Below are 21930 nucleotides of genomic sequence, written 5' to 3'. Positions count from 1 at the left end.
ACACCCGCCTAGGACGTGACTCACTTAAAGAAAAAATAAATAACTTTCATCTTGCATTTTATTTTTTTCAATAAATTGTAAGAGACTTGTTGCATACTTAAATGAACACACTTTATATCCTTGTTCCCCATGTTTTCATTATATTCCAACACTTTATAATGTATATGTCATTCTATTTTCTAGTTTATGATGAAATTATATATATATTTAAAGTATATGCAAACACTTATTTACACGAAATATAATAGATTTACTTAAACCCGCCTAGTCCGTCTAGGCGCCCGCCTAACCACCTAGACACTAAGCTCCAACCCGTCGTCCGACTAATATCTAGCGTCTTTTAGAACCTTACGAAAAAGAACTCAAAACTCTCCACCCAAATTCCCTCTTGGCAACCTTAAATGTTATATTTCACAAAATTTTCATTCACAACTAGAAAGGCCAAGACCCCGTGTCTCATTAGTAATACAAACGTTTTTATCAACACAGTTGATGATTTAAGATAAAGTGAGATACGTAATAAGATTACAAGAAGTAATGTCAAATAAAATAAAGTATAGAGGTAAAGTGAGCTATTTGTGAATAGTACAAGTGTCATAACTAAAATATAGACAACATATATTTTTGAATATTTCGGGAAAAATAAAAATTTAAAAGTGTGAATAATACCACCAAATTATAACATGTCAATTGTCAATGTCATTTTATATAGACACTAGTGCACACAGAGGAGACGTCAAAGTTTGAGGTTTTGCTGCCAGTGGAGGGGTTGCTTTTCTTAATCAGGAGTGGATTAAAAAATTATTAGTGTGCTTTTATGCTTTTATTTACAAAGTTGTTTGTTTATTCTCAACAATTTTTCCTACCGCAATCAAGTGTTGGTTAGGCTCACCAAATTCCGGGAAGATACCTTAACCCGGTCAAAATACATTCCCAGTGTTTTTCTGGTTTCTCAACTCATCAAAACGTGTATAATCCTTTTCGTCAACTTCATCAAAATTTTATCAAAATGAGTTATGTTGGAATGAACATTACTACAATTGGGTTAAAGTTAAATGACCATTGCTCCAATTGGGTTAAAGTTGATGGATCATTTCTCCAGTTGGATTAAAGTTGAGGGACCAATGATAATAGATTTTTAGTTGAGGGACCATAGCTACACATTTTTATGAGTTGAGAGACCAATGGTAATAGATTTTGTCACATCCCGACCCGGACCCCTACCACATTCCGGGCTTGACTCCACCATAGCACGATATTGTCCGCTTTGGGCCCCGACCACGCCCTCACGGTTTTGTTTCTGGGAACTCACGAGCAACTTCCCAGTGGGTCACCCGTCCTGGGGTTGCTCTAACTCAAACTCGCTTAACTTCGGAGTTTCGATGGAATCCGAAGCTAGTGAGCTCCCAAAAGACCTCGTGCTAGGTACAGATAGGAATATACATATAAGGCTTAAAGGATCCACTCCCCTGGACGATGTGGGATGTTACAGATTTTTAGATGAGGAATCATTGATCCAATTGAGTTAAAGTTAAAGGACAATAGCTACAATTTACTCAAAAAAAAAAAGACCCATAACAGTTATGGCACATGCCTTGAGAAAATTGGTTCTACTTGAGAATTGAAATTTAATTTCCAACTATTATTCTGCCTCAAAACAAACATTCTTCTTATTGACTACAAAAATTTACGATACAATTTTTCAACCGATGAACGCAATCTAATTAAACCATATCGGGCGCGTAACAGAGCGTACGTGATTTCGTAAACCAACTCTATGAATCCATGACCATGAAGTTCGGCTGACCATACTCATACACCCTGTGATTGATTCTTACACACTTTCATATCCATAGGAAGAGCAGTCTCTTTGTCTCTCTTCATCATCTATCATACAAGCTAACTTTGGCATCTTCAAACATTCCTCATTGCTTGCCCTGCAAACAAAGTTAATGGCGAAATCGTCAGCCAAATCGAGCCATAACTACATCGAAAATTCCAACCTTCAAAAGGGTAGTCAAGCAACTCTTTGGAGATGGCCATTTTAATAGACTGTGATTTAAATGGCATATCAAATGAAAATGTCTTTGCTCACTTGTATGTATGTGTAACCTGGAGTGTATACACTTATGTGCCATCTCTCTCTCTTCAATGTCATGTGAGGAGAGAGAGACACAGAAAGGAGTATACAATCAACTGCAAGTTTCTCTCAGATGACTAAATTTTCTCCTTGCAGACCGTCTCTAACTTAACCACTCAACGCATGTGCTTGAGGACTTTTGAGTCCAAATCTCTCAGCGGAATGTGTGAAACTCCGACTCTTAATATTTCATCAGATTGAACCATTTGTAAATTTGTAATCCAATGTGAAACAAATTACTCTACCTAAAATCTCCTAACAAACTTTCTCATACAAGGAGTGGGGGGCTTACTTGTGAGTAGAGGAAGGTTCCAAGGATTGCAATGGCTGCTCCGAGTGCGTTGACGGGTTGGATAGGTGTGTGGAAGATGATGATGGACGCGACTATGACGGATATCCGCTTCATTGTGTTCCCAACGCTGAATGTTAAGGGAGATATCTGATCTAGTGACATGTATGAAACCTGATTATACAAGTGATAGAAGACACTCTGTGCCACCACCCACCTGTTAACATATAGATGTACGTATTAAATAAGTAAAACAATTAAGGTGAAAGGTAATTAACGGTTTAATCAAGCAAAATCTCAGTTACTTAATCTCTTCAAAACTTTTATGATCCAAATTAGCAGATAACTAAAACTAAATGCAATTCAGAAAACAAATTGTGCAGGAGTCAACAACTAAAATCACCATCTAGATTAAATATTAGATTAGCAAATGATTCAATGCGGAGCTGAATTTAGTCAAGTTCGTTAGAATTGTTTTAAAAAAAAAACACAAATGATTCAAGGACTCCTCTATGTCCATCACCAAAGACAACAATTTTACAGACAGTTAGAAGTCATTATATATTTACCATACGAAGTTGGGACCGATCTGCGCAAGAGCTGTGTTCCATCCAGCAGCCCACATCTTGGGTCCCTCCACGGCGATGGCAAATGGAATCAGGATCAGTAGAGACAACATAGACAGACAAGCATAGTAGTTCATCCCACTAACAGACTTGCCCTTCATCCCTTTCTTCGAAAATATATTCCTGAACACGAATGCCAGGTTCGATATCATAGCCCCCATGAACCCTGATGCAAATATCAGCATACTTTCAGTCCTCATAACAATTTAACACACCAAAAGCACTAAAACCCCAATTTATCAAATCCCTTCAAGATTTTTCGTTTTAATATCAAAATGCGGCGAATGTTGAACAAGTTTTCTCACCAATCATGTTGAAATTGAGCTCGGTAACAGCAGCGAGCGCGCATCCTCCAATGATCGGAAAGAGCGAGAGGTAAACTGGGAGAGGAAACGTTTCACCTAACAAGAACCTCGAAACCAATACACTGAATGCAGGCTCACTACTCTTGATGATGTGAGTGAATGAAACCGCCACCTTCGCCATGCTCACAGTCGCCGCAACATGCCCAATTGTATGTGCCACCGCAACCTGCACACATAACCAAAACAAAAACAAGACAAATTAAGAAAACAGAGCAGCATAATTAGACTTGGGAAAATAATAAATAATTTCTGCACACCTATGCACATTACGGCTTATTTCTGTCCCTTATTCTCCGCTAATTTATTCAATCCAAAGACCAATAAAAGGATAAACACAATATGCATGGGAGAAAATAGGTGTGCGGACATCATTGCACTTTTACTTACCGGAAGCAGAGTCTTCCAAAAATCTAGATCAGTTTTCGGGGCCTCGGCTATCCTGGTGGCCCATGAAACGAGCATCATGAGCGATCCGGTTGCGAGGGAGAGCGTGGAGGTGAGCCATGGATATGGAAACACATTCAAAACCTTCTTGTTGTAGATATTGAACACAACATTAAGTGCCCACCAGGTAGCAAAATATAAACCAATTTTCAGCCTCTGGGCCGCCTCCCGCTGGTCCGGCAACTCAATGTTGATTTCCAGCGGCCGTGACTGGTCCGCCTCGTAGGCCTTGCAGACGGCGGTTCCCTTCTCGGCTTTGCCCGCCAATGCGAAACAGTCCCCGGAAGATATGTGAAGGGGTTTGAGGGAAGAGGAAGAGGAAGAAGAAGCGGTTTTTTGGGCATTGTGGAAATTGGGTAGTGATAAAGAGTGAGACTTTATGAGGCACCTCCGGCTCAAGAACTCCGGCGACGCGAAAGCCGGAGTTCTGAGCTTCACTGAAGAGATCTGCATGGTGGGGTTTGGGGTCTAGATTCAATAAAAAAAGTTTCTTGGGATTGATTTGTAATAAGTTGGTGATTACTGAAAGGAAAGCTTTTGAAACGGTCTTTCTTGGGATGCATGTGAGAGGCAGGGCAGGAGGGTTTATATACGAGTTGGAAGGAAGGAGGGAGGGAGTTGAGTGGAAATTTTGACCTAGTATTTGTTGGTGACAAACCACTACAAGAAAAAATTTTATTTTTGTTTTTGAAATAGGAGAGGGTAAAAGAGTGATATAGAATGTGGGAGTGGGAATATTTTTTTATTTTATTTATTTTTATTTTAATTAGAGATATATTAGGATTACATGTAAGTGAGGCATTGAAAAAAAAAATAACGAAATTTGGTTGTATGAAATTACATTTATGCCCCATATTTCTTATTCATGTTATGTTTTAATTAGAGAGTTAAACTGGTAATTTCATAGGATTTTGGTTGACAATGAGTGTTTTATTAATTAGTAGAGATATTAGAAAGATTTTTAGCCTTTTTTTTCTAAGAATTAGAGGCTCACTTGAGCAGTTGTTGAGCCCTAAGATTAGATATTTTTTAGTGTGCTAGGCTCGGTACATCAAATATAATAAGATAATTAGTTAGAAATTTAGAAGAAAAAATAGTTTCTAACCAAGTGTACTATGACACTTAGTGTATCAAACCGGAATTTTGACATGCTAAATATTTTTCTGTAACGTTTTGGTGATGTCTCATCATCATTTTAAGGATGGCCACCACATAATTGCTCTTAGTTTGATGGCTATCGGGATTTGGATGTGTCATTTTCAATGATATTATAAAGTTTCTTCTAAATTTTCTGTAAATACTAGTTGAATAAAAAAAAATTCCGGTATTTGAAACAGAAAATTTCCTGTAAAGTCTGAGCCTCTAACTAAATTATAACTTATTGACCAAAAGAATAAGCTTAGCAACAACTTGCTTCATTGATTCAGGGTTGTCGCCTAAGGAAACATACTTCCACTTCCATCTTTCCCTTCCTTCTTCTCAGAGTCCGTTAAAAAATCTCACCCATCTTTATTTGGAAATACCGACATCATAACAAACGATATTATATTTTAATTTAATTTAAATTGCCAGAAGAAAATTTTGAATCTAAATTTATAACATAAGCACTTCTACTTTGATTAATGTGGCCACAGGCGTACAAGGTGGTCAGATGACTCCCAAGCTCAGCAATCTTTCACGGAAGAGCTGTAGGTGCAGTCTTTTAAAAATCTGAGATGTCCTTGAAAGTTACCCTCTAATTGCTCAACGAATTTACTTTGATGGGCACTCGGCAAGGTAGCTGCTAGTCTCATGCCTTTGTATGCGTTGTCATGGGTATCTGTTGATAGGCTCACTCGTCATATATTGACATTTGTCGTTATGCTCACTCAAATGCTATTAACACCAGTCGACCTGCTCGCTCGAAAGTTATTAACATCTCTCGACGTGTGCAATATAACTTGAAAAATAACCTCAAAACCAACAAAGATGAAATGTCAATTGGAGTGGCCAACCCTCCAAAAAATTTCCACCTACTTCTACAACTTGGCCCATTTTTTTCATTCACCTACTTATCAAGCTACCCAAGATTGATGTAACCAAACACTGTACTCCAGCTGCTGCTGCAAATTCTGGACCGCAAACTCAAGCCACGTTCCAAAGTCTACATGTAAACGACAACACTCTGAGCAGAATGATTGAGAAGAAGCACAAAATATCTGATACCTGGGGCCTCTCGCTGTAAGGCACTTTGTCCATGCGTTGCAATTTGCATTTGCATTTGCATCCCATGTTGTTCTTAAAATACACAACATGATGCTGATTTCCCAATGTTCCTTTCAATATTGCGTATTAATATATTGAACGATCCAAAAAAAATCCAATGAAAAATGTATTTAATTGACTCTGCAACAATGGTTTGGTTTGATTCGATTTTAATTATGATTTTAATTAAAACCAAACCAATCTGTTACAGAGTAATTGGTTTGTCGTTATCTAAATGTAAAACCAACAAAAACCCGGCCCATGCCTAACCCTAATTTGCATCTCATCATTTTGCTTTAGTAATACATGGTTTTAGTATCAAATGATCAAAATTTTTTAATTATGTGTTGAAATCTTTTAACTAAATCCATTACGTAATAATTGGTTTGCCGCAATTTGTATATCAAACCAATACAAACTGAACCGTGCTTGCTCCTAATCTATTCCGACATCGTTCTTTTCAGTTAAATACGATTTCTAATGTTTCTTAAAACAATACATCATATTTTAATTTTGAACGATGGAAAAAAATTGGACTAAAATGTTAATATTGACGGCTAATGTAAAAGATTGTACTAATTAGTTGGCCTAGTTGGAGGTTTGGCTGGCTGCTAACGACAGTGGTTTTGTTTGCATTAAGGCTGTATTATTTGACCGGAAATGTATTTGTGCAGGCACGAGTTGTTTGGCCGTGGCTGAAAGAAGTGGTAGGGGACCTTTCTTTGGTCTGAGCCTCCGGTGTCGTTTTTAGGTTTGGTGGGATGGGATGGGTACACATGCACGTGACTTTAAGGCAGGTGCGTTCGCAAGCTCACATGAACAAAGTCAATGGTATCTAACATTCACATCATTGTATAATGTTACAGATTTTTTTTTTTTTTTTTTTTTTTTTTAAAATGTAGAAAAATTTGTTGATGGTTTTGTCATGATAGTCTATTTTTTCCGTGAACTACCGAGAGTTGAGAAGACTTAAAAAGACATTTCAACCCTCTTCTGACCACCATCCATCGTGTGTTTCACCCAGAACGGATCTATTAAGGGACCGAGGTGATCCCGACTCCGAGACCACCTGAAAGCTCGAATGAGCGGCTATGGGGACTATCAGGTCTGGGTTGCGGCGGAGGAGGAGCAGCCATGGCTGCAGATTAAGTTGTAGGTTCTGCTATTGCAAACGGAAAGAGGAAGAACAATTTTTTTTTTCTTAAATGACTTGGCCAAAACGACATCATTTTGAGTCAAGTCATCTAAAGCTAAAAGTTAATCCCAGTTTACCATCCAAAAATTTTTTGGTTTTCAACATTTGGTACATGAAATTTTTTTTCGTTCTAGTCTGATACCTAAAGTCATAATTCTAAAATATTTTCATATATGTATTAATTTTCCGTCAGAACCTCCGTTAACTGATGACATGGCATCCACATGAACAATGATTGAGCGCTACGTGTCAATATGAGCCCATGTAGATATTAAAATATAAAAATAAAATAATAAAATAATATAAAAAAAATTAAAATCTGGAACATCAAATGTAAAAAGTGGAGTTTCACCAACTAAAGCAGATAAAATATCCATTGGTAATATTTTTACCCTGCTAAATAACAGCTTAAGCCAGTAATCCCTGCTAAATTACACAAAAGATCATAGCAAGTCAACAGGTTCAAAAGGAAGGCATGTCAAAGCACGAAGCCTAAGTCGAAAACATATATTAAAAACTCAACGAAGCACAACTTCACAGCTTCCTGATGCTCTCGGAAAATCAAATACCGGTTTGGTGATCTCCGCTTTCTGCTCTGCCCCCGCTGTAAAATACTTGGGCCAAGATATATCCAGCTTCTTCAAGACCTTTGCATTCTTCAGCAAAATCCTTACTGCGTTAAGCTCGTTATACTGATCTCCATTAAATTCACCGACTTCAATCCTCTTAAGATGCGACAAGAAACACGGAGGCAGTGGCTCCAACACCCCCTCATCTTCTACCCATTCCGGGGACATGCCAATCCCCTGTATCATCAAACTACAGTCATTATACCAACGTTACATGCAGACACGATACCGGAAAAAAAAAAATTAGTGTATGTGAAGTTACCTCAGCAAATATCAGTGTTTCAAGATGAGGAAAGTACTGAAGCATCGTCAATAGTGCTTCGTCATCAATAAATGCTACGTCTTCCAATACAAAAGTTGTCAGATTATTGAACAAGGGCATCTTGGAAAGAAGTTCTGGTGCATTGTCTACAACAAGCTATCAGGAGGACTAAGGGATTTTAGACAAGCGACTTGTACCACAAAATGCTAATGCAATAGCAGCAATTTGTAAACACGTATTAACGTATCAAATTAACAGGTGTGATCAATAAAACATGAAGAAACCATACCCGAAAGGCATTATATGAGGAGAAAGTTAGCCTCTCCATGCTGGTGAGCCCTCTAAGGAGCTTACACAACCGGTAACCAGCATGTCTTAGGTTCTTATTAGAATCATAAGAAAGATGGATCTCAGCGTTTTTTGATGAGGAGGAATCATAAAAGCAATACTCATTTTGGAGCTCACCCCTGTAACAAAAGCTTTGGAGACTAACTTCATATATCATAAACTGACAACCATCTGAACCTTCAGGAAGTATCATATCGCTTTCATTTATAAACAATGTCAAAAGCTTGGGGGAACAAATACTCACAAACTTGTAATTCAACCAAATGCAATTCTCTAGATATAATTCCTCAAGGACCGGACAACCAGAAAACAGACGCTGTGCTGAGTCATCAGAAAACACCACGTCCCTGTAGGCTATGGAGATAGATATAAAGTTCCTGAACATTGCGCCTTAATGCGGCAGAAATCCATGCCTTAACACGACATGCATCACCTAGCACCAGAAAAGTAAGTTCGAACACTTTTATATCAGGAGGGCCGCGAAGAAGAAGCGCTCTTTCCACAATATTCCACAGGGTAGATCTTGGAGTAGACGGCTGAGGACGAAATCCAAGATTAGGAATTGAAGTCCATAAGTATTCCCATCTTTTCGACAATATGCTTGTTCTGATTGCATCGTTTCAAGTAGGGAGATAATTGCTAGAAGAATCTCATCAGGCAAATTGAATAATTCCTTTCTCCTTCCTTCCATCTCTTCTCCACCATCCAGCTTCTGCCTTTTCGGGCTTAGTATTACAGAACTTGTCTCCATAGTTCAGATAGTTTCCTTACTATACAAAACAAACTCTCGAGGTAAGAAATCACTTGAAAACTTGTTTAGGAAATGATAGAAACCTTATAATTAACAGCAAGTGCAAACATTCAGCTAAAAAAAGTGAATTGCAGCAAAAGGACCTGTATATATTCGGAATTTTATTACGCTTTAAAGGTGATTTACAGAAAATACAGCCATTGAAAACTTAATACTCAAAACAGAAAGATTAACTAGAGCAATATAACTCCAAGAAACACAAGAACCATATCAAAATTGTTCATATATGGATGGCAAGAACATAATCGCTTACACTGACTATTAGCATTTCGCAGTGATCACACAAATAGCAAATACAAAAGTTTCAGGTTTTTCTAGCCCAGATATAATCAAATTAAAGAAAAGGCCATTACTATGAAATGTAACACGCATCACATGAGAGTGAAAGCAAACATTCTACAAATTTCCAAACATGACTCGATTGATCCTTCCCTTGGATAAATACACAAATAAAACCCGATTTAAATTTCCATTCGACCGGCTTTTGATGCAGAACAAGCGAACCTACATCGAAAAACCAATTCCAGAAACCCTCAAAATACTCGCACACAAACAAAAATGTACAAACTTTCTTCAACAGCGAAGAAAAATTGGCAAAAACAGAAAATCCCAAGACATTATTTTGGAACGAAGGCTGCTAAAAAATAAGTAGGAACTTCTACTTAAAATTTTTAGTGTTTTAATCACAGAGCTTTGTGCTTGTGATTAGAACCGTTTATACTATAAATCACACTGTAAAAATCATATCTGCAAAAAAATAAATTAAAACTAAGGTTGTTTAGTTAACCTATTGTAATATATATAGATGTGTAATGCTTTTACTAATACCGTTTATTTGTTTTTAAACAGTTTGATGACTAAACGATTTAGTTTTAATTGATTTTTTGCAGAGACGATATTTATATGGTGATTTATAATATGAACGATTCTGATTATAAAACATGAAGTTCTATAAATTGATAACAAATAATTTTGAAATTTTTTTAGTACGAGTCTCTACCCATTTTTCAGTAGATAATATTGTTCTTTTGGAATAAGAAAGCGAGCAACATTCATCAGCAGAAATCAGAAATGCATGAATGGTAAGGAAGAAGGAAACTGACCCAGAAAACGCTGTCGCACAACTCTTCGTCTTCTCGTCTCCTCGTCTCCTCGTCGCTTGGTCTGCTTAAGGGTTTGCTGTTCTAAGTCCCCCGTCCAAAGTTTCCTTCTTTTTTGAGTGAGAGTTCTGTTTTTAGAGGGTACTTATAAACCTAGAAAACGACATGTCGGTGTACTCGATCAACCAAGGCCAAACTGTGATTTTGTTCCTTATTTCGGACAAAGTTTCACTTTGGTCCATCTGGTTTCAAATTCAATTGTTGCGTTTTTTAAATTATGGGGTTTAATGTTCTACACTAACGGGACGCTTGTTACTTTAGCAGTTAAAAATAATTACTTTTAATTTTCATTATCGTGACGATATCTCAAATCAATCAAACGTTGTTATGTACGTAACTTAAAAATAATTTGAACCAGGATGCCAGGAGTAGAGTAAATAACACGGAAGATATCATTGCAAGTCGGCAGATTCAAAAGGAGGCAACCAAATAACAAAGTACATCACTGCAAGTTAGTAGGTTCAAAAGGAAGCCATGTCAAAGCACGAAGCTTACGTCTAGAGCTCAAATTACAAACTTAATGAAGGACAATCTCAATTTCGCTGCTTTCTGGTCCTCTGGGAAGATCAGTTAACTGTGTGGTGATCTCCGTCTTCTTCTCTGGTCCCCCTTCGAGGTTCGTGGAGCAAACGAGATCCACCTTCTCCAAGACCATTGCATTCTTTACCAAAATCTTCAATGCGCTAAACTCATCCTGTTGTCCCACTTCAATCGTTTTAAGATGAGCATGAAACATGGAGGCAGTGGCTCCAACACCTCACCATCTTCAACGCGATCCGAGGACAGGCAGATCCCCTAAATCATCAAACCTTAGCCATTTTAACAACATTACAGGAAAACAGAACACAAGAGAAAACAATACAGTGCCGTGCTCAGGAAGTAACCTCAAGAAATACCGGAGTTTCAAGACAAGGACAGTATTGGAGCGTCGTGAATAGTGGTTTTTGACCAATATCTATCGGTTCTTCCAATATCAAAGTGGTCAAATCATTGAAATAGGGCATCTGGGAACGAAGTTCTGGTGCAGTATTTAGAACCACCTAAGAACAGGGTGAAGCCAATCATCAAAATTAGGCGATTTTAGACATTAACAAGTGTAATCAAAGGAGAAGACAATATACCTCAAAGGCATAATTGGAGATTATTAGGCCATCTCCAAACCGAGCGTTGACTAGAGGGTTTGTTTTAATCCTATAGCCCTCCAAGAAATTAATATTTTAATGAACAGTATATGATCATATTTGTTTCCATCTTCAACCGAGAGTCAAAGGGCCATAGGGCTCGTTTTAGCCCTGTCACAAAAAACCGTCTCCAACCGAGGACCAAAGGGTCATAAGGCCAAACATAATTTATTATTTATATTTAATGTTGTTTCATGTTACTTAATTTAATGTTGTATAATGGTTTAGGAAGTTATAGGAAACAAATAGAATTTAAAAATTTTGTAAAAAAAAAAAAATTAAAAAATAACGGCTAGCTGACATTAGCTAGCCGTTATATTAAAAATTTTCCATATTTGTGTCGGTTATAACCGACACTACTTCTGTTCAAAATTGTCCGACTATTTGTGTCGGTTATAACCGACAATACTTCAAAAAATTCCAGCCAGCCTGGCTGCATGTGGCCATCCCTTTGGCCCTTTGGCCCTTTCAGATTCCATGGGGCCCACGAGCCCTCTGGCCTAGCCCTCGGTTGGAAATGATTTTTAGGCTATTTTCAGCCCTTTGGCCCTCTAAACCCTTCGGTTGGAAATGGCCTTAGGTCCTCCACATAGAGAGCCCTTTAAGGAGCTTATAGAACCGGTAAGCAATATGTCTCTGTTTCTTACCAGAATAAGTGAAATATGTGAGACTAACACCAAATATCATAATCTGACAGCCATCTGAATCTCTGGAAAGTAGCGGTCTTCATCTATAGTCAATTTCAAAAGCTTGGGAGCTTGTATACTCACAAACTTGACATTCGACCAACTGCAATTTTCTAGTGATAATTCCTCAAGAACCGGACAGAACCGGACAACCAAAAAACGGATGCTGCATTGAGTCATCAGGGAACACCACGGACCAGAAAGCGGTCTTCATAAACATAAACTTCATAGATTGACATGTACAATCCAAGATTTCAGCAGCAACCATTTCAAAATTGTTGGTATATCGAATTACATTGGCTTACAATCATAGACCGTTAAAATTTTGGTACTAATTAAACGCCTAATTTAACAATTTTTTTCGGAAATTACACAAATTAGCAAATATAAGATTCAAACTTTTGCATGTTTAACACCATAAAATGTAAAGGGTATAAGCTTTCTTCAACAATAAACGAAAAGGCAAAAGGCAAAAGCAGAATACCCCAAATGCTGTATATATGGAGTTTTGGTTTTGGAGGTTATAGTTAAACCTAGAAAACGACATGTCGGTGCACTTAATCTAACGACTTGTCGTTCCTTGGAAGAGAAAGCCGAAAAGAGAGGGAAAGGCCTCTCGGGTCACGTCACGAGGTAAGTAACCAGTTCTCAGAATCAAAAGCCAAAACCACGCCGTTTTCTTCTACTTCTACGGTGGTGGTGGGAACACCAAACCCTAATTCTTATGTAATCCTCCTCCCCCTTCCGCCGTGGGTCAACACCCAAAGCCGCTCCTCAGTAACCCTAATTTCCCCAACAGCCCCAATTTCTCCAATAACCCACTTCGACACTCCCAACTCTGTCCATGGACTCGGAAAGGCTCACACTTTCCCGAGAAAACCCTAGAGTCGCTTTTTCCCCGCACACCGCTGGAAAGGCCATGCCCGGTTCTGAGTTGGCTCAGAAGCCCCAGCCTCCGACTCCGATAGTGGACCGATTCAGGGCTCTGCTCAAGCAGCGGGAGGAGGACCTCAGGGTTTCGCCCGACGACGAGGTTTCGCCGCCCAGCACCGAAGAAATCGTCCATCTTTACGAGATTGTATTGTCGGAGCTCATCTTTAATTCGAAGCCCATCATTACCGATCTCACCATCATCGCCGGCGAACAGAGAGACCACGGAAAGGGCATCGCCAACGCCATCTGCGCCCGCATTCTCGAGGTCTGTTTCGGTATCTGCGGGTTGCTTCTACCTCTTTTGATTATTCGACGGAGCTTTGCTGAATTGGTGTATGCCAATTGGGGATCCTTTTGGGGGGTGTTTTCTGTTTCTGTACAACCCAGATTGGACTTGTGTAATTGTTTGAGTTCTAGGAATTGTAAAAATACCAATCTTTACTCTAAAAGTTCTAATTCCTACCACGCTTCCCAGTTCATCTTTTGCTCAGTTTGGTTTGATAGAAATTTAAATTTTAGATTCTTGATGTTACTCAATTGGGAAGAACAACTTCAAAAGTTGTAATCTTTACTTTCTCTGTCTTTTTCTTTGGTTGCGTTTGGGTATTATGAACATAATGACCTGCAAAAAACATGTCCATTAAGCTTGATCACATAGAAGCATTGTTTTGATGAACAACCAAGCAAAACTTCCCAGTGAGTTGTTAGCCATTCTTGAATCAACAACCCTAATGCTACAGGAATTGCAATAAAAACTAGGATCAACACCAAATTTGTGATAATATGTTTAAGATGCAGCTCCAAGTCAATTGTCGTTTCTCTAATAGAGCATTAATCTGCAGTTGAATTTTAATAACTGTGTTAAGCCTGCTGCAAATGAAGTTGCAGTGCTTCACATATTAGTCAAGTTGAAGATTGCCCTAATTGTGTGATACTTGTCTATTGCAGGTCCCGGTTGAGCATAAACTGCCTTCACTGTATCTTTTAGACAGTATTGTCAAGAATATTGGCCGAGAATATGCCAAGTTTCTCTCTTCCCGTCTTCCTGAGGTGATAAAACTCAACTGCAGATGTATTTTTGTTATCCCTAATTTCAAGTCTATGTATAAGTAGTGTTCTTTGATAATTAAACAATTCTAACATGATTTTATATATGCATTAGGTCTTTTGCGAGGCATACAGGCAAGTACACCCTAATCAGCACCCTGCCATGCGCCACCTCTTTGGCACTTGGTCAGCAGTATTTCCACCTTCAGTCCTTCGCAGGATCGAAGAGCAACTGCAATTTTCTCCGCAAGCAAACCAACAATCATCAGGATTACCACCTTTGAGGACTTCTGAATCTCCTCGACCAGCTCATGGCATCCATGTCAATCCAAAATATTTGCGTCAGTTGGACAGTTCAGATGTAGATGGTGTAAGCTTTCCGTGTAATCTCCCTATTTTAATCTGCTCAAAATACACCTTAACCTGCATTTAGTGTACTAGTGGAAAATTTATCTATGTTTCCATTGGTTAACATTTTTTGGTAGGGGATCTATTATTCAGACACTTTGATGTAGCTTTACCACCAATCATCAGCAGTAGAAAAAGATAATATGACATTTAATGTTTTTAGAAGAGTTCACTTTTCTTTTATTACAAGGATTTTGAGTTTCTTTTAACAATAAGGATTTTGGTTCGCCTTTCCTAGTTGGTTCATGATTTACTTTAAGTTTTGTCAAATAGGACATCCAATTGTTAGTAACGATTTTCCAAGTCCATGTAGAATTTGGATTTGATCCCCAAACAAAGGCCTAGACTATAATTGTATTTGTAGCATCATATTATTAAACAAATTTTGGGACTTCTTCCAACGTGAAAAATTCAAGCATATAGTATAAAAGAAATTCAAGTTGATCATTTTATCGAATACGGTGCTTGTCTAAACTGTTTCTGTTTCACACTCTATGGAACTGTGGCATTCAAATCTGTACCTCTATTAATCCTGCAGAGTATTTAGCATTTAGTAGGAGCTTAAAGGTCAAACTTGTATTCTTAAAATCCTGCCATTATGCATGACAAGTGTGATTCTAATAATGCAAAGGTTGTATCCTTGCAGGTTGTATCCCAAAGATTTAACTCAACAGGAAGTGTGAGTCATTCACCTTTTGCCCTGGGGTCCAATCAATTACACCCATCTTCAACTGCTAGGCTTGCAAGATCTTCGTCGCCTTCTAATATTGGGCTTGATAGGTCTTTGCCATCAGCAGTTGATGAATATGCAGCAGAACAGTCTCCAAGAAGGTTTGTTGAGAGGGCTTCTCCATCTAATTCCGTGTTTGATTATAGACTTGGTGGAGCAATGGGTAAAGATGAGGAGTCGAATGAATGGCGGAGAAAACGCTATCTTGATGGTAGTCAGAAGCGGTTTGATACTTCTGCTGCATATAATGGAGTTGACCATCCGAACCCAAGAGCTTTAATTGACGCATATGGGAAGGACAGTGCAGATAGAAGTTTAAATGATAAGCCTCTGCTGGTTGGGCGGCTGGGCCTGAACGGTCTAGATCATAAGGCAACTCCAATGTCATGGCAGAATACTGAGGAGGAAGAGTTTGACTGGGAAGATATGACCCCAAATTTAGCAGACCATGGTCAGGGTAACGATTTCATGGCTTCAACTGTACCGCCTTCTAGAAGCTACAAGGCAAGCCATGGAACACAGAATGCAAGCTCCTTGGAGCCAGATGTTAGGAGTACTTGGTCTAGTCAGGCACATCCACCTTCAGCCGAACAGTCCTCTATTATAGCTGAAGATTCAGTTCCCCCACTTGGTGTATGTTCCCTCTACTAGTTTGTTAAGCATTTTTGTTTAGTTAACATGAAAAATTAAATGATTTTTATGTTTGCCTTAACGTAATTAGTTAGATTGTAAACTTTTCATAATTTCTTCCCTTATATTTACATATTATTTCTACCTATATCCTGCAAATTTTATTATTCTGTTTTATTTATTTCTAATGTTAGGTTTTTTTTAATAATATTTTTTTTTTGGTTGTGGAGTGGCACCTTATTTGAGGTCCTGGTCAACTGACATTAATATATTCTTTTTCTGCATCCGTGACTGCATTAATGCTTAAACCACAACAATATTCATTGGAACTTTCCATCACTGAAATTCCATCCTTGAAAACCCATAATTTGCTTGACTTAAAATAAAACTTTAGCACCAGAAGATCCCTCAATCAGTCTCTGTTTCAGTCAGGCTCAGTCCATGACCACTTACCTTTTCTTGTGTATAGTATTCCAAACTGATGGTATTCCAATCATGAATGTTCTCTATTATTGATTTCTGCTATCAAGTTTTCTTTAAATTACATGAAAAATTATTCCAAGTTATTTGAGCTCATCTCCGAACATTTAATACCGTTCTTGCAGTTCGGTCATGGATCATCGGGTGCTGTGTCTCGATTTCAGTCTGAGAAAAATCATAATCTGGGTTCTCGCTACCCTCAAGAAGCCTGGAATATGCCTTTCCATCACTTGCAGCCTTTGCTGAATCCCCTTAATGCCAAAGGAAGAGGAGGGAATATTCAGACGCCCTTTGTGACAAGCGGTATATCTTCAGGTGGTGAGAAAATGTCTGCCTTTAATGACAAGCTTCTAGATGTTGATACACGACTTCATGGGCCCATTACATCAAGAATGGGTTCCTCTAGTGTTCACTCTGTTACTGCTGACTCTCGATCTGTGATGCCAGTGTCAATGGGTTTAAGGCCTCCAGTAAACGTGCATAATTCTCACCCTCCCCAAGTGCACTCAGTTTTTGCAATGCAGAACCAGAGGAATCTGTACGGTTCAATAAATTATAGCAATACTGTAAAAAATCAAGGCCCATATAATCCTTTATGCCTGCCGGAGCAGCAGTTAGATGGCTATGAAAACAAGGAGTCAAGATCGACAAAGTCAACTCAGGTGCCACAATATCGTCCCTTACAACCACAGTATCGTCCACCTCAGGAGGCACGGGAGAATATTTTTTCATCTGCAGAAACTCAGGTGCCATCTTATTTAGGGGTACCACCCTTAAATCACGGATACACTTTGCGAGGTCCCGTACCTCGTCAACACTTGGGCATACCAACCCCCTATAACCCAAATGGCAGTTCGCAGTTCTCCTTGCCACCTCTACCACCAGGTCCCCCTCCCTCGCAAGGCATACTTTCCGTCCAAAACCCTGGTTCAGTTGTCTCTAGCAATCAGCCCGGCAATGCCTATTCTGGTTTGATTAGTTCTCTCATGGCTCAAGGTTTGATCTCATTGACAAATCAAAGCCCTGTCCAGGTATTTACATGACATCCTTCTATATTTTTCTTTTGGAATATTTGATATTATAATTCAATGCTGGGGATGCTCAACCAAGTTATTAAATGTTTAGGATTCTGTAGGAGTCGAATTTAATGCCGACCTTCTCAAGGTGCGTCATGAATCTGTAATAAGTGCCCTATATGGTGATCTCCCTAGACAATGCACAACCTGTGGCCTTAGGTTCAAGTGCCAAGAAGAGCACAGTAGTCATATGGATTGGCATGTAACAAAGAATCGCATGTCTAAAAACCGCAAGCAGAAGCCCTCTCGCAAATGGTTTGTAAATACAAGTATGTGGCTCACTGGTGCAGAGGCATTGGGTACTGAGGCAGTCCCTGGATTTTTGCCTGCTGAGACCATAGTGGAAAAGAAGAGTGATGAAGAAATGGCTGTTCCTGCCGATGAGGATCAGAATTCGTGTGCATTATGTGGAGAGACTTTTGATGACTTTTATAGTGATGAGAATGAAGAGTGGATGTATAAAGATGCTGTGTACATGAATGCACCTGACGGAGCAACAGGAGGCATGGATAGGTCACAATTAGGTCCTATTGTGCATGCTAAATGCAGATCCGAGTCAAGTGTGGTCTCCCCTGAAGGTTTTGGACAAGATCAAGGGGTACATCTCCACTTTTCATAGTAATTTTCATTGCTTATAACTGCTTTCTCAAAAATATATCTGATAACGGTAAATTCCCAGTTTTGTTTTAAATGTTTTGCATCGATAAGCATTTTCATCTTTAGAAGATAACAATTTTCTATATCATATTTGTATTAGTCCTATGCCCATGGTTTTCTGAATATTATGGTGTGCATGCGGCTCCCAGTTATTTTCATGCTATTATAGGATGTTTAGTGATTACCAAGATTGAATATGTTATGCTTTACTGGTACTATGTAACATTATGTCTTTTGCATGCACCGGAGACCTATTTGGTTTCTGCTGAAAATTTGTGTACTTAAATTTGAACAATGGAAAAGCCGGATGTGTAACATTATGTCTTTTGCATGTACCCGAGACATATTTGGTTTCTGCAAGCTGTGCTGAAAATTTATGTACTTATCTTGAACACTTTTCTTTGGACTCGCAGGGAATTATTGAAGAGGGTAGTCAAAGAAAACGATTGCGGAGTTAACATAGTTAGATCGACTTCCATGTTCACTGTAACATTATATGAGTTTCTTCATTTTTATGGTATTCTCTCAACTTTTTTTTTTTTCCTCATTTTGTTGGAGTATGCAGCACATTGGCTTTTTCAAGCCAGCTTGTACATGAATAGTGGAATTTGTGCTCATGCACATTATCTTGCGGCAAAAGGTTACAGCTTCTCTTGCCATGTTGAGTATCTGGCATTTTATGTTTGCTGTCAAAACAACCCAGATAGGGCTCTTAAAACCGAAATCTGTCGTCTTTTTTCAGACATTTAGACTATCTTTTAAACACGATAAGAGTGGGGATGGCTTGGTTTTACTTTGCACTTTGCAGCGTGCTCCGAGAGAGTAGGGAGAACTGTTGGATCAAATTCTGTTAACTGATGGAACTTCTGCAATACATATTTTGTGCATCTTTGCGTATACATTCTGCAGGGGAGTGCTTTCTTGCTCTTCTCAGAAACATCAATTTAATGGAAGCTCAAGGGGAACCGAAATGTGAAGATGTTGATGCCCATTTTCTTTTTTATTTGTTTTCTGAAGTCATTTAAAATTACAATGTACGCTGGTTCTGCTGACTTTTCCAGATAGCAATTGTGAAGTTCGTGGAATTGCCAAATTAGTTGTACTGTGGATTCTGTTGAAATTTTAATAAAAGTTATATTCATATCAATTTATTATTTTGTTTTGATTTGTTACATCGTGCCACTCATCTTTTAGTCATTGGCACTCGAAAAAATCTGCTTACGATTTCTCGTTCTTGTTTATTCATTTCATCCGAAAAATGTCTATTTTATGATTTCTTTTACTTGGAAATAAGAGCGTGAAAGAGTAAAAAGGAGATTTAATATTTTTGGCCGTTAATCTAAAACTTGTTTTCTAATCATTTAGCATCAAAATAATTTAGATGTAGTGATTCCATATCTAAGGATCTACAAGTTAACTTGTTTATTTGGGTCATTTCTCAATCCTTGCATTTAATGCAAAGATTATAAAAATAATTTTTATTATACAATTCAAAATATAAAATTAAATAACAAAAAAAAAAGGGTTTCGGGGACCGAATATTAATATTTATCGTGCAAAGTTTTAAAAAACAAAAAAAAGAAAATAATTTTATTTTACAATTTAAAATATAAAATAAAATAAAAAATAGAGTTTAGGCGACGGAATATTGATATTCGTCGCACAAAATTTCTACAAAAAATAAATAAAGAAAATAATTTTCTTCTACAATTTAAAATATAAAATTGAATAACCACATTATTACTAGCCCATTATGATGCTAAGCTCACACCTTCCTCCTTGGTGTGGATAATATTGTTTGTTAAAAAAATATAAAATTAAATAAAAATAGATAATTAATAGGTTTTAAGCGACGAAATATTGATATCCGTCGCGCAAAGTTAAAAAACAAATAAAGAAAACAATTTTATTTTACAATTTAAAATATAAAATTAAATAAACAAAAGAAAATAAATTGAGTTTAGGTGATGAAATATTTCGTCGCACAAATGTTTAAAAAATAATTTTAATTCTATTTATTTTTTAAATATATTGCACAATGATTTTTAAAATTCCGTTATGCAAAGTCACTTTGCGCGACGATGTGTACATTGTCGCACAAAGATTTTTTTTACTAGTGTGTGGCCTTGGCCTTTCTTCCTTTGGGTTTGTTGGGGTCGGGAAGGACCCTACGATAACATAAACCATCATGTCTCTTTTTAGTTTAGATTAGAGTAGTAATATCGTTGTAATAAAGAATAGATAAATACACTTATATCTCAATCTAATATATTACTTAATCTTCGTAGAAATGATAAAATTAAGTTTGTGTGGAAATTTTGATATTATTTTCACTCCTATCTCACATCCTGGCCCGAGCCTCCACCGCAACCCAGGTTCGACTCCGTCGTAGTACAATATTGTCCGCTTTGGGCCCTAACCATGCCTTCACGGTTTTTTTTTTCTTTTTTTCTGGGAACTCACACGAGAACTTCCTAATGGGTCACCCATCCTAGGATTGCTCTTGCAAGAACTCGCTTAACTTCAAAGTTCCAATGGAACCCGAAGCCAGTGAGCTCCCAAAAAGCCTTGTGCTAGGAAGATATGAGAATATACATATAAGGCATAGAAGATCCACTCCCCTAGGCGATGTGGGATGTTACAATCCACCCCCCTTAGGGGCCCGACGTCCTTGTCGGCACACTTCTGGCCAGGGATATACCAAATTGTCACATCCCGGCCAGGTCCCCCACCACAACTCGGGCTCGACTTCGCCATAGCACGATATTGTCCGCTTTGGGCCCCGGCCATGCCTTCACAGTTTTGTTTCTGGGAACTCACACTAGAACTTCCCAGTGGGTCCCCCATCCTGGGATTGCTCTTGCGCGAACTCACTTAACTTCGAAGTTCCAATGGAACCCGAAGCCAGTGACCTCCCAAAAGGTCTTGTGCTAAAAAGATATGAGAATATACATATAAGGCATAGAGGATCCACTCCCTTGGGCGATGTAGGATGTTACAATCCACCCCCCTTAGGGGCCCAGTGTCCTCGTCAGCACACTTCCGGCCAGGGATTGGCTCTAATACCAAATTGTCACATCTTGACCTGGGCCCCCACCACAACCCTGGCTTGACTCCGCCACAACACGATATTATCTGTTTTGGGCCCCGACCACGCCTTCACGGTTTTGTTTCTGGGAACTCACACTAGAACTTCTCAATGGGTCACCCATCCTGGGATTGCTCTAGCGCGAACTCGCTTAACTTCGGAGTTCCAATGGAACCCGAAGCCAGTGAGCGCCCAAAAAGCCTTGTGCTAGGAAGATATGAGAATATACATATAAGGCATAGAGGATCCACTCCCCTGGGCGATGTGGAATGTTACAATCCACCCCCTTAGGCGCCCGACGTCCTCGTTGGCACACTTCCGGCCAGGGATTGACTCTGATACCAAATTGTCACATCCCGGCCCAGGCCCCCACCACAACCCGGGCTCAACTCCGCCGTAGCACGATATTGTCCGCTTTGGGCCCCGACCACGCCCTCACGGTTTTGTTTCTGGGAACTCACACAAGAACTTCCCAGTGGGTCACCCATCCTGGGATTGCTC

The 21930-nt window shown here is 38.7% G+C and overlaps 2 protein-coding genes and 2 pseudogenes across 10 annotated transcripts; 1 reads left to right on the top strand and 3 right to left on the bottom strand.

Moving 5' to 3' along the window:
- Positions 1-1595: 1595 nt before the first annotated feature.
- LOC137729269 (glucose-6-phosphate/phosphate translocator 2, chloroplastic) lies at positions 1596-4551 on the bottom strand. Of its 2 annotated transcripts, XM_068468141.2 has the most exons (5): positions 3808-4551; positions 3361-3586; positions 2999-3221; positions 2433-2646; positions 1596-1937 (listed from the first exon to the last, which is right to left on the bottom strand). In XM_068468141.2, the coding sequence occupies exons 1-5, from the start codon at positions 4315-4317 to the stop codon at positions 1926-1928; spliced, it is 1185 nt and encodes a 394-aa protein (XP_068324242.2). In that variant the 5' UTR covers positions 4318-4551; the 3' UTR covers positions 1596-1925. The 2 variants fall into 2 exon arrangements, with proteins under 2 accessions (XP_068324242.2, XP_088534389.1); XM_088678263.1 differs by lacking the exon at positions 1596-1937 and having other exon boundaries at positions 2394-2646; positions 3808-4441.
- Positions 4552-7637: 3086 nt separating this feature from the next.
- On the bottom strand, positions 7638-10562 carry LOC137727553 (F-box/LRR-repeat protein At3g59190-like; annotated as a pseudogene). The gene is made up of 4 exons (XR_015951978.1): positions 10457-10562; positions 8484-9312; positions 8195-8350; positions 7638-8109 (listed from the first exon to the last, which is right to left on the bottom strand). The product of XR_015951978.1 is annotated as an F-box/LRR-repeat protein At3g59190-like (transcript).
- A 412-nt stretch (positions 10563-10974) lies between these two features.
- Positions 10975-12560, bottom strand: LOC137728604 (F-box/LRR-repeat protein At4g14096-like; annotated as a pseudogene).
- A 420-nt stretch (positions 12561-12980) lies between these two features.
- Positions 12981-19488, top strand: LOC137729809 (polyadenylation and cleavage factor homolog 4). 7 transcript variants are annotated; one of them, XM_068468846.2, is made up of 8 exons: positions 12981-13578; positions 14262-14363; positions 14476-14730; positions 15415-16131; positions 16734-16923; positions 17056-17639; positions 17734-18282; positions 18755-19488. In XM_068468846.2, exons 1-8 carry the CDS (start codon positions 13225-13227, stop codon positions 18797-18799), a joined length of 2796 nt encoding a protein of 931 aa, XP_068324947.2. In that variant the 5' UTR covers positions 12981-13224; the 3' UTR covers positions 18800-19488. The 7 variants fall into 7 exon arrangements, 6 of the variants coding, with proteins under 6 accessions (XP_068324947.2, XP_088534109.1, XP_068324945.2 ...); XM_088677983.1 differs by having other exon boundaries at positions 12999-13578; positions 16734-17639; positions 18907-18981; positions 19084-19488; XM_088677984.1 differs by having other exon boundaries at positions 13071-13578; positions 17734-18302.
- The last annotated feature ends 2442 nt before the right edge of the window (positions 19489-21930 follow it).

This window comes from Pyrus communis, chromosome 10, assembly GCF_041283825.1.
Source record: "Pyrus communis isolate YQ-2024b chromosome 10, ASM4128382v1, whole genome shotgun sequence".
In the NCBI taxonomy this organism is placed as follows: domain Eukaryota; kingdom Viridiplantae; phylum Streptophyta; class Magnoliopsida; order Rosales; family Rosaceae; genus Pyrus; species Pyrus communis.
This window is presented reverse-complemented; position numbering and strand designations above follow the sequence as displayed.

Excerpts from the sequence above, each read along its gene's own strand:
- LOC137729809 (XM_068468844.2), top strand. The coding sequence starts at position 13,225 with ATGGACTCGGAAAGGCTCACACTTTCCCGAGAAAACCCTAGAGTCGCT. Across the intron at positions 14,364-14,475 it reads TCTCTTCCCGTCTTCCTGAG|GTCTTTTGCGAGGCATACAG; the intron begins GTGATAAAACTC and ends TATATGCATTAG. Across the intron at positions 18,283-18,754 it reads GTTTTGGACAAGATCAAGGG|GGAATTATTGAAGAGGGTAG; the intron begins GTACATCTCCAC and ends TTGGACTCGCAG.
- LOC137729269 (XM_088678263.1), bottom strand. The coding sequence starts at position 4,317 with ATGCAGATCTCTTCAGTGAAGCTCAGAACTCCGGCTTTCGCGTCGCCG. Across the intron at positions 3,587-3,807 it reads TTTGGAAGACTCTGCTTCCG|GTTGCGGTGGCACATACAAT; the intron begins GTAAGTAAAAGT and ends TTATGTGTGCAG. Across the intron at positions 2,647-2,998 it reads ATCGGTCCCAACTTCGTATG|GTGGGTGGTGGCACAGAGTG; the intron begins GTAAATATATAA and ends ATATGTTAACAG.